At 51.5% G+C, this 12,657-nt stretch overlaps 1 protein-coding gene across 1 annotated transcript; it reads right to left on the minus strand.

The window, feature by feature from the left end:
* Positions 1-665: 665 nt before the first annotated feature.
* On the minus strand, positions 666-9,282 carry KCNJ5 (potassium inwardly rectifying channel subfamily J member 5). The gene is made up of 2 exons (XM_006731179.3): positions 8,346-9,282; positions 666-4,871 (listed from the first exon to the last, which is right to left on the minus strand). The coding sequence occupies exons 1-2, from the start codon at positions 9,280-9,282 to the stop codon at positions 4,549-4,551; spliced, it is 1,260 nt and encodes a 419-aa protein (XP_006731242.2). The 3' UTR covers positions 666-4,548.
* Between the last annotated feature and the right edge of the window lie 3,375 nt (positions 9,283-12,657).

A 12,657-nucleotide genomic window follows, 5' to 3' on the forward strand; every position in this document is an offset into this window, starting at 1 on the left:
AGATGGGGAATTATTAGATGGGGAACAACCCTGGCAAGTTGTTTTATCCTTTCAGAATGGTTTGAGGGAGGGAGCGTCAGTCAACCTCCTTTGAAAATCTGGACTGTTCCATTCTCATTGGGTTGGCTAGAGCGGAAGAGAAGCCAATCAATCGAAAACCCTCTACGGCTACCAACAGAAACTTGGTCTTACCTTAAAAAGTCCTGAAGCCCTGTGCTAATGTTAAATATCACAGCTTCCTCTGCCCGTGCTCCATTGTTCAGTGAGAGCGAACACTTTGCCCATTAGTGCCATGAATGCAGACTGCCAGTCCTGGGGCTCCCTACGGTGGATCTTGTAAAAGTTACTCATTATTGAGGCAACGGAGATTCTGAATATTTAACACTAATGCGTGTGTGAAAATGATTTGGGGAGAGGGAATGAATGGTCTAATATGAGAATCCACGCTGCTTATGTTGCTTGCTCTTGCAGGCTGAGCCCTGACCCTGGGTCCGGCTCTCCTCAATCCAGTCTCCTCCCAATCTGTGCCCACACTCTCACCTCCAAGCTACTCTAGATACTGATGCTGCATTTTTAGACTAATGAGAACAAGAAGGACAAGTTTGCTTCAACTGGCAGTGACTTTGAACGGGAAACCCCGTGGCCATCTACTTAAAATGGGAGTGTTCTGTAAGATCAAATCCACTTTATTGGATGATTTTTTTTTTTTTTTAGCAGTGCAAGGATGTTCTCTTTAATAAGAAGATTGACAAATCTTACACAGGGAGAAAGGGATTTGACACAGCAGTTTAAGGAGATGTCGTTAGCAAAAAAAAACAAGCCAAGCAGAATAAGTGGCTTTTTCCAGAAAGCAATAATTCCCCATCTATTTCTTTTCACAGCTCATTAATTCTCTAGGCATCAGAAAAAGGTATTTCCCAATTATCCTGCCACAGGAGAAGATTGCTGGTGGATGGAAGCTGAAGCTCCACAGCACAGCCCAGAAATTGTTGATCAGAAGAGGTGGGGCTCTCCTTACTCCTGCCCCAGCTCAGGAGAGGTCCTGGAGGTGGGTACTATGCACGCTGATGGCCTCTCTGTATTTGCTGGGGAGGTGCTTGGCTCACAGGCCCTGCCTATTATCATCTGTGGCCTTGAGCAAACGAATTAACCTCTCGGCACCTCACTTCTCTCATTGGTAACAAGGGGTTACTAAGAGCTTCTCTGTAGCGTTTGAGAATTAAGTGCAGTCATCCAGGTGAGGCACCTAACCCACTGCTGGACACATAGTAGGTGCTCCGGAAAGGGTGTATGCGCCGATCTGTGTTCAGGGCATCTTAGGACACAACAGGCAACTTTTGTGTGTGTGTGTGTGTGTTTGTTTTTGGCAATTTCAGTACAAAATTTTTAAGTTGCTATGGCCCTCACATGGGACATGTGGTGGAGGCAGACTGGAAAGCAGGGCCTGGGATAAGGACTGTGAAAGAAGGTGCCCAGTTGTTGCAGGCGGTGAGCAAGGGAGGGGCTTCTCCCCAGACAGACACAGGCTTTTTCTCCTCCAGCAAGGTCAATGGCTCAGGCCAGGATCTTAAAGCAGCGAAGGAAATGACAGGATGTGGGTTCTGGTTGCCCAAAGGTGGCCTCTGAAGGTGGGGGTCACAGGCAACACCCATTCTACCTGCTCTGGAAACAAGGTCCTGGGCGATGCTGTCAACTACTACATGGGTCAGACTCACTGGGAGCTTACCTGCTTCTGAGTTCTCGGGGGCTCCTCCCTTATAGGGGACGATTTCAGGGAGGGAGGTCTTGGAAGCTAAGACAGGAAGTTAGCTTCCAACGCTTTCAGGCACTGACCTGTGAGATCCTGCTTTGGGATTTGGGAGATGTTGAAGCCTATGGGAGTTACCAGTGGGCTCACCTTATAGACTGGCTTTGCTCAGCTCTGTGACCCATCAGAAGTGATGCGTGGGCTCAGAGTTCTGTAGCTCAGGGCTATGACCCACACGTGACTGGTGTGTGATCGACTGAAACTCTGGCCCTCATTGACTTTACACTTAGTGAGTGCATGTTTACACAAGAACTTCCAGAAAACTATCTGAAGGATGTTTCTAACTTCAGTTGTATCAACTGGACATGAAGAAGGACTTCCTTGGGATATGAAAGGCAGTCTTCCTGCATTTGAATTTTCATGAGAGAAAGCAGCTAATATGACTAATTGCAGTGCCGTGGGCTCTGACCTCTCAGGGAGCTGGGATGTACTGATCTCATCTGCTTCTCCAGCCGGTATGGCTTCTATAGTTGGCAGAGACATGATAGGGCCTGGGTTCACGGAGGCCGCCGCAGAGTTCGAGAACTGGGGAGTGGCTCGCTGTCCCCATCCTTGCTTAGCTGCCTCACTGAGAGGCACTGATGGGTTTTGACTAAGGCCAGTTTTAGATCTGGCTGGGGGTGGGGGGGCGAGGAAATAGTCCTGCTGTGCAAGCCCCAGGTCTGCCAGGCCCAGGGTGAGTACTGACCCCACGCTGAGAGTTCCAGCTGTAGGTCCTCCCACCCCCCCAAGGCATCCTTAGATTCCTGATAGCATGTAGTTCCCCACCGGCATGCTCAAGGCTGCCTGCTTCCTTTTTCCATGGGGGCAGGATTCCAGGGCATTCTCCATTCCCTCCAGACCTGCTTCGCCACAGAAAAACACCTGGAATCAGGATTCAGCCCCATGCCCGGGGAGGGAAGGGCCCCTCTTGCTCCCTGTGTCCCTGCGCCTCCTCTCAAGATCCAGGCCCTCCTCTCAAGATCCACAGGCCTAAGCACAAGGATCCCCTTCCTCTGCGTATGACAGCCCCACGAGAGGTAGTTCCCCACCTCAGGCTGCCTGTCTCCTCTTCTCACCAGCCCCTGGACCTAGAACACCCAGCCTGAGGGGCTGTGGGCCTGAGATCCCAAAGCCATTCCCTTTGCTCCGCCTTAACCTCTGCCTCACTCGGGTGCTGTGCTCACTCCCAGGGAAGGTGCCTCGGAGCAAGCAGGTAAATGCTTCCATTATCAAAGGCAAGCTGAGAGCTGTGAAAATCATAATTCTGTGGCTCCATAATTCTGTGGCCAGGAAACGTTTGCGACCTCTCTCCAGGTCCAGGTCAGCTAATCAGGCCCTGTCGGCCTCAACACATACCAGACGCGCCTCATTGACACGACAATGCACCCTGTCCCCTTGTCCTCTTCCTGGGCCTCCAGACCGGAAAAGAAAAGCCCTCTGCAAGTTGTCCTTTTTAAGGCTCTTCTCTGCTCTCTTCTCTTTTCTCTCTTGAGGCTCACTGGCTCTCCAATTCCCCCACGGATTGCCCTCACCCGTCTCCTCCCCTTCCCCCTTTTGAGGCCTCATGTGGGCTCTCCTGGCCCAGTCTGTGGGGAGGAGGCCCAGGGTCTTCTCAGCTGGGCCTGAAGGCCAGGTCATCCCGGGTGGGGGGGAACCCCCTCGCTGTGCCTCCCATCCACCTCCCCCCAGATAGGGGTGCTGAGCCTGAGTCAGAATATCTCTGCAGTGATTGGTGGGGATGCTTATTTTAAACATTTAATTCCTTGCCCCTCTGTTTTCCTCCCCGCTCCTGGTTTCCGTTCTGACTGGCTCATCTTGCCTTCGGAACCCCAACTTTCTCCATGGATCACACCCCAGGCTGAGGCGGTGGAAAAGAGCTATGGTGAAGGTTATAAGTACTTTGAGATTCTAGGGCCAGAAGTACCAGAAAAGAACGGGCCGCTGGGTTCTCCGTTGGGTGGGAGCAGCGGGCCACCGTGCGGTCGGGAATGGCCAGGACGCGGCTGATGACAGCTTTCCATGTGCTCGGGGCTGCGCTGTGGCCCAAGCCACCTTCTGAGGGTCACTGTAAGGAGATCAGTTATCTAGTAGGCTACACGTGACACGCAGAACACAGCAGAGGAGACGCACATGCTTCCCAGATGATAAGAGACCATTAGGGCCCCGTCCTCCATGGCTCTCAGGCAGTGGACAATAGGCTGGGAGCTGACAGGGACTGCCGGCCTAACTTGCATGGACCTTGACGCATGAGGTCTGCGAGCTCACTCTGGGACCAGGGGGTGGCGCTTCCAGGTGGGCAGAATCTCTCCACGCGGAACCCACAGCAAGCCTCCGGGTGGTAGGAATGGGGGGGGGACGGCCCTGTCCAGGTGTCAGCCCCTGGAGGGGAGCTGCTGGTCGGTCTGTGAGACCCAAGCAGGGAGGTGACCCTGGCCAGTGGGACGTGTGTGCAGAGACAGAGGCTGCCCTGTAGCTCTCACTGCGGGGAACCCCATCCCGGCCTGGCCCTGAGCCGTGCTGACGGAAGCTGGGAGCAGAGAGGCAGGGCTGCCTCAGGGGTCCAGGCGCGGGGCCACCTGCTCAGGGAGGCCTGAGCTGGGAGATTCCAGGACGGATATACTGTTCCTCCCCACAGAGCCTGGATGGCTCCTGGGCCCCCCAACAGCGCACTCAGCTCCTTCACCCCTCCTCCCCCCAGCTCTGCAGCAGGTACTGTGCTCAGAGGCCAGGGAGTGGGGGTCGGGGGGCGAGTACAGTCCTCACACGGAGCCCCTGTTCTCCCGGGACCCACTCAGCCCCTCAGGCTCGTCCTCTCCCTCCTGCTCGGCCTCTGTACCCAGCCCTGTTTCAGCACAGCCCCCCGGCAGGGGTGGGCTCGGGAGGTACTGGAGGAGCCGGCCTTCCCGCTGCATTTCTGCCAGCTCCTTGGCACAGCAGCTGGGCGTGTTGGTCTCGTACGTGTCATGGAAGGTGTTGTAGTCCACCTCGTAGAAACCCTTTTCCAACGTGAGGACTGGTGTGAATCGGTGGCCCCAGAGCACCTCGGTATCCATGTAGGAGCTCCGTGCTTGGCAAGTCATGCCTGTGGGGACAGAGGGCACGGAGATTAGGAGTGGCCACCGCCAGCCGTCCATCATCCGTCCGTCCATCAGCCAGCCAGCCAGCATTTGTTGTACCTCTGCTTGGGCTAAGCACCCCGGAGGTGTAGAGCTGAATAAGACAGTCCTTGCCCTGGAGGAGTTCAAGGTGTGTTAGAGGCAGAACATTAGAAACCAACATGCGAGATTCTGGGGTAGGTTCCTAGAGACTGGAGTGGATAATTCTGGAATAGCTAGAGCCAGGGACGTGGTTCCTGAGAACAGCATTAAGGTCTCGAAGATTGAGACACAAAAGAGGCAGGAAAAGGGTTTGAACAAAGATAAATTCAGGGCGCCTGGGTGGCTCAGTTGGTTGAGCGGCTGCCTTCGGCTCGGGTCATGATCCTGGAGTCCCAAGATCGAGTCCCGCTTTGGGCTCCCTGCTCATCAGGGAGTCTGCTTCTCCCTCTGACCCTTCCCCCTCTCGGGTACTCTAGCTCTCATTCTCTCCCTCTCAAATAAATAAACAAAATCTTAAAAAAAAAAAATGTTTAAAATAAAAAAAATTAAAAAAAAGATAAATTCAGATGGAGTGAATGTAGAGAAGCTGACCATCTTGTAGGGCACACAGGGATTGTTTGGGGTAGACACATATGGGCAGAAGCCACACACACACACACACACACACACACACCCACCCACACACACCCACCCACACACACACACCCACACCCCCCCACCCCCCGGCTCCTTGATTGCAGCATGGTCCAAAGCCTCCATTCCCTGTCTCCTCAGCCCTTGCTTGCCTATGTTATTTTTAGGTGTTGCTTTCTCTCCAGGGAGGAGAGCAGCTTTGTTTATGGATGAAGAAGCCTCTGTGTTTGGGGTCACAGGAAAACAGCTTGCTGATATTTAATCTTCTGGCCAAGGAAGGTACTGGCGTGTGCTCTCGGGAACGAAGGAGAAGCTGGCTCCAGCTTCCCAGGGTGGGCTTTCTCTGGCAGGGGCCTCGTGCACACCAGACCCAAGTGCAAGGCTGCTTCCCACCCATTTGTGCTCCAGTGCTGGGCACCCCTGAGGTGCCCCCCACACTGTGGGCTTGCAGCCTGCTCTCTGCTCCCTGGGTCTGGCCTAGGCCAGGCCTTTCCATGCAGTCCTCCCCCGTCACGGCTCAGCAGATGCCCCGAGCTGGGCACTGAGCAGCCTAGACCCAGACCAGGTGTCTGCAGGCTTGGGGACCTCAGGAAAGACGGCGGGACAGGACCCCTACGGGAACCTGTGGGACACATCTCCTGGAGGCTTTCCTGATTTGTTTTACCCCTTGGGATGTGGCAGTGGACCCCCTGTATCAAGAGACCCTACCTCTGTCCCTGGCACTCATCTTCGCATGCATTTGGGAAGGAAAGAAGCCCCTGTGGGTGCCAAGCACTGTGCTTTATGTATGATATTCCATCGAATCGTCTAATCCCCCCAACGACCCCGTGAGTTGTATTATGCTCATTTTGCTGACGAGTTAAGCAACTTGCCCAGACACACACAGGCAGGCTATGGCAGGGCTGTGTTCGTCCAAACTCGGCCTGAATCAGCAGCGCAGGCTCCGCTCTGTAATGTGGCCATCAAGCCACCACAGTCGCGGAGATGAGAACAGATGTGGGTGGGGGGCTCTCCTTCCCTTGTCTCCCCGGGGCCCCCTTGCACTCATGGGAGGGAAGGAGGTCAACTAGACAGGGCAGGTCACCCGGGGGCCACTGATGTTGAAGGACACTCAGGGGAGGGACCAGTTCAGCTGGGTCACCCCCTGATCCCTCCACAGTAGGTGGCAGTGAAGGCACGGGGGGACTGTAAGGCACAACTCTCCTGTTTGTCCCCACATCTCTGACCTGACCCCTCCTTTGTGGCCTCAGAGTGGTGCTCTTCCCCCAGAAACTCAGCCGGTGTTCTGCTCCCGAGCCCAGCACCAAGGGCAGCGTGACCTGCGAGCCCCCAGCTCTGCCGCAGGCTTCCTGCATCCTGGCTGTCCTTGGCCCCAGGGGCTCCCTCGGCTGCCACCATATGCTGCCTGGCCAGGCTCCAGCTCCCAGCAGATGGCCGAGCAGCCCCCTCCATGCCAGTCCCCGGAGCCTGTTCGCACCCTGGCCAGGTCCCACGGGCTCCGGCCGAATGAGAAGGTTTGTGGATGCCCCACCTGAGTTTCCTGCACAGCAACCAGCTTCCCGAAAGGTGAGGAAGTCTTGTTTGGCCATCTTTGTGACTAGCCCCTGAAATTTCAACACTTAAGATTCATAAGTGAAAGACCTGAATCGAACACCGTCTGCATGAAGCTGGGTGCAGCATCTATGTCTGTTAAATGGGATTGGCGTGGTCCTCCGGTGTCGCTGCAGAAATTGGAAAAACACATATCATTCTGAGCCTGAGTGAGTTTTCTACAAGTGCTCAGTCTACCGGGTGACAAGAAGAGAGGGAAAGAGGAAGAAAGGGAGTAAGAAGCAGGGTGCAGGGTTCTGCGGGAGGGCTCCTCTCCCCAGGAGTTCAGGCAGGAGTGGTGGGACCTGGGCCTCATGCTCCTGCTGGCCTCGGGCTCCCTGGAGCCCTGCACCGAGGCCTTGGCCTTGAGCAATGGTGGAAGTTCCTGGCTGCTGGCTGCCCATGAGACTTGAGAGCTGAGCAGGGAGGTGCCGGGCCGGCCATGAAGAGGGCATCTGCTTGGGCCTATGTGGATGCAGATGGACTGGTTTCGGCTCGGCCCCTGTTCACTCAGCCAGCCTTCCACAGGGAAGCTCAGGGACAGCCTTCCTGGGGCGGGGGGGCGGGGGGGTGGGGGTGGGGGGATGGCAGCCAGAAGAGCTGCCCTCACAGGTCTGGGGTATAGACACCTCTTCAAAAAGGGGATTCTGTGACTTTGAGAAGCCTTGTGTTTGGGAAATCACAGAGTGATTCATGGCATGTAGAGATACCACAAAGTCCTACTGTGAAGAAGCCTGTGCACCTTGTTTCACTGTATTTCTCCAAGTTATCTGATCACAAGACTCTTTTTGGGTAGACACATGCCCCAGGATGTGGTGGGGCAAGATAGCCTGTCGAAAACAAGGGCCAGCTTTGGGGTCCCCTGCCTTCCCAGGCATCCCGGCTCTATGACTTACTCTTGGACGAAACTAGACTGATAACTTGCCTGTCTGTGCCTCTGTTTCTTTATCTGTAACCTAAGGAACATCATCTTACAGAGAGTGGGAAGGCATTAAGTGCGATACTGTTTGTTTAAAGTTTAGAACTATGTCCAGAAGTTAGAGGGTTCAGTAAACATTAGTTATTGTTATCACTCCATCTTGATTGAATGACAACACCCCTCAGATCACAGTTAGAGATTGGGCTGGCTGAGAATCCCAGGATTCTCAGGCACCAACTGCCATCTTCTAGCCCTGGTGGCCTAGGTTCCCAGCACGTGGGAGGGTTCTGTGGCCAAGGAAGATAAAGTGTCTTACCTGTTGCCTCCACCATCCCTTCTAGAATGACCACGACTTCAAACTCCTCCTGATCCAGCTGGGCCCGAGACATCTCCCAGAAGGGGCTCTTCTCGTTGATCTCGTGGGAGATGATGAGTGGAGACACCAGGAAGAGACGGTCATCCCCAGTGTCGAAGCCCACATTGATGTCCGTCTGGTTCAGGGGGATGAACTCCCCTTCTTTGGTCTGCCGGGACTTGATGAGCTTGGCACGGATGGAGGCCTCCACAATGTGGGAGTTACGAAGGTCACCCACCCGGAACATGAGGCAGAGCTTCTCGTCCCGCATGGAGATGACTGCATTGTTGGAAAACATGAGGGTCTCTGCTCTCTTCTTTGGCTGACTGATCTTAACAAACATGCACCCCACCATGAAGGCATTGACGATGGAGCCGAGGATGGCCTGGACCAAGAGGAGTATGATCCCCTCCGGACACTTCTCTGTGATCACCCGAAAGCCATACCCGATGGTGGTTTCTGTCTCAATGGAGAACAGGAAGGCAGACACAAAGCCACTGAGGTTTTCAACACAAGGAATCCACTCCTGGTCACCAACATGGTCCAGATCACCCCGGATGTAAGCGATCAGCCACCAAATGAAACCGAAGAACAGCCAAGTGATGGTATAGACCATGGTGAAGACAAGCAGGTTGAAGCGCCATTTGAGGTCCACCAGGGTGGTGAAGAGATCGCTTAGGTATCGGTAGGTTTCTTGGACGTTGCCATGGTGGACGTTGCACTTGCCACTCTTTTCCATGTAGCGCTGGCGGGGCTTCTTGCCTTCTGCTAGCAGGCGAGTACGGTCAGTGGCAATGGGGATGTAATCACGGGCCTGTTTGGGGATCTTCTTTGGGTCCCTGGGAGTGACCCCAATCTCCATATCCTGGTTCATAGCATTCCTAGAATCACCAGCCATAGCTGGGATGCATTGAGTTAAAAAAGACATCATCAGTGAAGGGGGCTGTGCTGATTCACAGAAACACAAGATTTCAAGGTCACTCCTGCCTCTGTGCTCTCAAGGGTCCTCATCTAGTGCACAGTGGAGCCTACTGCAGAGTCCTCAAGGACAGGGACCGTGTTTTTTTTTTATACTATTTGCTTGTATCCCTGGCACCTCCTACAGATTCTAGCATATAATAGCAGCTCAATAGTTGTTTGTTGAATGAATAAATACGTAGGTGCAAACTACACATGGTGTTGAAAGGATTTAAGAAACCTGGGAGCAATTAAAAAATAATAATCGCAACAATTTATTAAGTGCCTGCTCTAGTCCATGCAGTACATCCAGACTGTCACTTGTTATCACAGCAACTGGTTGGAGTTGGAGCTTGATCTCCAGTATGTAAACACTGATTGCTTATGCATCATATTTATTTCTAGGAGTCTCTCTCCTTCCATTAGAATGTAACCTCCACGGGGCACAGGTATGTCTGTTTTGTTCCCTCATACATTCCAAATACCCAGAGGGTAGCCCAGAACATACTGTATACTCCAAAAGCACTTGTTGAATAAGTGAATGAATAAATAAAAAAATAAATAAGAGCCCCAAAAAGGTGGGTGGTTAAGTGATAACCTGGGCCACCAAACACTTACCTGGCAGAGTGGGTATCTGGATTCTTGCTCACAGGGCCCAGAGCCAGTGCTTTCTTCTTTATATCTCCCTGTCTCCTTTCTTTATGTCTCAGATCTTAGCAGCAGACAGAAAGGAAAAGGCAGTGAGTGTCTGATTCACCATGTGGTCACTCCTACCGTCTGAGGGGAGGAGTCTGTGGCTGTCCAAGCACTTACGAATATGACAAATCGCTGTGTAGACCCACCATTAAAAATCTTGACACAGTAATTCCCTGCCGTCTAAAAACCTGAAATGGACAAGATATTAATGCCCCTGAGGTTTTCAAAAAGGGCTATAAACTTATATGTGAAATCAAAAACAAACAAATGAAAGCCAAACTCACAGATACGGAGAACAGATTGGTGGTTGCCAGGGAGAGGGTGTACGGGGCGAGCGAAATGGGTAAGGTGGTCACGAGGTACAAACTTCTAGTTGCAAATGAAGTCCTGGGGATGTGATGTATAGCGTGGCTATTATAGTTAATGATACTGTGCTGTATATCTGAAAGAAGCCGAGAGAGTAGGTCTTCAAAGTCTTCATCACAAGAAAAAAATTGTAATTATATATGGTGCCAGATGTTAACTAAACTATAAACTATATTTCCCAAAATATACATATATCAAGTCATTATGTTATATCTCTTAAACTAATACATTACATGTCTGTTATCTCAATAAAATGTCTCAATAAAAAATTGCTTTTCAAAAAGGCTGTACCATGTTTTGGAGTATATGCCACACTTTAAAGAAACACCCAGACACCTGCAATGGTCCGCTGTTTTTCAGATATTCCGCTCACTCCCACTGAAAATACTTTAAGACTCTGATGCAGCTAGGAAAGACCATGAGAATCTCCACAGCTAATAATCACAGCTTAAATTTCTGAGCGTTCACGAGCCAGGCACTGTGCTAAGAAGTTTATATCCATTAGCTCATTTATAATCCTCACAACAAAGTTATTAGAGAAGAACGGCTATTATCCCTCTAATCTTCAGGCAAAAACAATGAAGCTCAAGTAGTTAAGTGGCTGAGTTAGGGTTTGAATCTAGGTTCATCTGCTCCAGCTTGGGGTCTCACAGTACCCACCACACAGTGGCTTGCAGACATTGATGTTCTGTGGCTCCTGCTTAGACTGATGAACTGCTCGCTCCAGAAAGTTCTATGAGCTTCTAATCCTGGGGGAATTCCTCAGGGGATGCTATTACTCAGCCCTTCATCTTTACAAGCAAGTTTGTTTTTATTTCACAGGTAGTCCCACTCCTTGGAAACAATGAACCTGATAGAACAACCCGGATGAATGGTCTATAAGCCATGAAGGAAGATTTCCCCCAACGTGGAAAGTCAGAAGATCCTGGCATACCTTTTTCTTTGCTACCTTGGTAGTTGTGACAATTTCAAGGTAACCTTTAAAATATCATATTGAAGGGTCATCCGAAGGGTTGTTTGTTTCAGATGTCTGTTGGCCATTTCCCATTCTGCACAGGGCCACCTGCTCCCCGCTCCCTCACATGGCAGTTACAAAGATAAATGAAATGAGGAGCTGGATGCTTGATGTTGCTTTGCAGAATCCTAAGCATGATTTTGCTTTGCCCCTAGGTTGGAGACTGTTTACTGAGAACTCAGGGATGCCCAGAAAGGGTGAGAAATGCTGTTACTCCCAATGCCCTGGGGGCTCCTGGGAACCCAGCTACTGGAACCCAGATAGAGGTCTGATCGGAGGGCTGCCCATGGACTCCCCAAGCCACTGGTGTTGGGCAGGGCAGGCCCAGTGCTGGCCAGAATGAGTCACCGGCTAGGGCACCTGGCAAAGCACATTCTCCTGCCCTCATATCTTCCAGAGAAATAGCTTTTCTGCTGATTTTCTGCACTGTTTCCTTCTTTATTTTTGAATATACTTTCATATGTTCTTGTAGGAGAAAGCCTTGCCCTGTACTAGAAACAGAGAAAGGTTTTCTAGGACACCTCAGTCAAGACCAGAGAATTTTTTTTGTGTCCAGCAGACAGGGTAAGGGTTCACTTCTGATTTGAGATTGGCATCCATCCTCCAAGTGTGCTAGAATCCTCGGCAGAAGTTTTTCCTCGCTCAGCCCAGGGCAAGATCTGGGTTCTAGGATCAGCTTCTAAGAAACGTGTTCTGTGACCCAAGGAAAAACCGTCTTCATTTTCTTTGCCTCAATTTACTCTGCTATAAACCCCAGATAATATTTTCTGCCATTCCAGCTCTGGGGGCCATTATGAGGATCTAGGGAAAGACTATATGAATACAAACATAAATATAAATATAAATGTAAATACATATTCATAAACACTCCTTGAAGTGAAATTTAATGCAACGCCCCATTAACCCCCGTTTTAAGGATGAAGAAAGAGACATAGAGCATCTAAGTCAAGTATCAAAGGCCCCAGTGGGCCGCTTGCAGGGCAGGCATCAAGCTGACCGGTGTAGAACCTCTCCTCCCCAGATTTCTTCCTAAGGGTAAGTGAAATGCCCACTCTAGAAATCTTGGCCTCCAGTGCTGTGGGCCCATAATATCAAAAGAATTTTCAGGGGGGGCAGAGCAAGATGGCGGAGGAGTAGGAGACCTGGATTTCGTCTCCTCTCAGGAATTCAGCTGGATAGGGATCAAACCATTCTGAACACCTACAAACTCAACAGGAGATGGAAGAAAAGAAGAGCAAC

This window comes from Leptonychotes weddellii, chromosome 11 (genome assembly GCF_054177405.1).
Source record: "Leptonychotes weddellii isolate Sample4059 chromosome 11, ASM5417740v2, whole genome shotgun sequence".
Classification (NCBI taxonomy): domain Eukaryota; kingdom Metazoa; phylum Chordata; class Mammalia; order Carnivora; family Phocidae; genus Leptonychotes; species Leptonychotes weddellii.

Bases quoted from the DNA above. Each gene is read 5' to 3' on its own strand.
- KCNJ5 (XM_006731179.3), bottom strand. From the start codon at position 9,282: ATGGCTGGTGATTCTAGGAATGCTATGAACCAGGATATGGAGATTGGG. The intron at 4,872-8,345 runs GTAAGACACTTT...CTGTCCCCACAG, and splicing joins AGGGATGGTGGAGGCAACAG to GCATGACTTGCCAAGCACGG.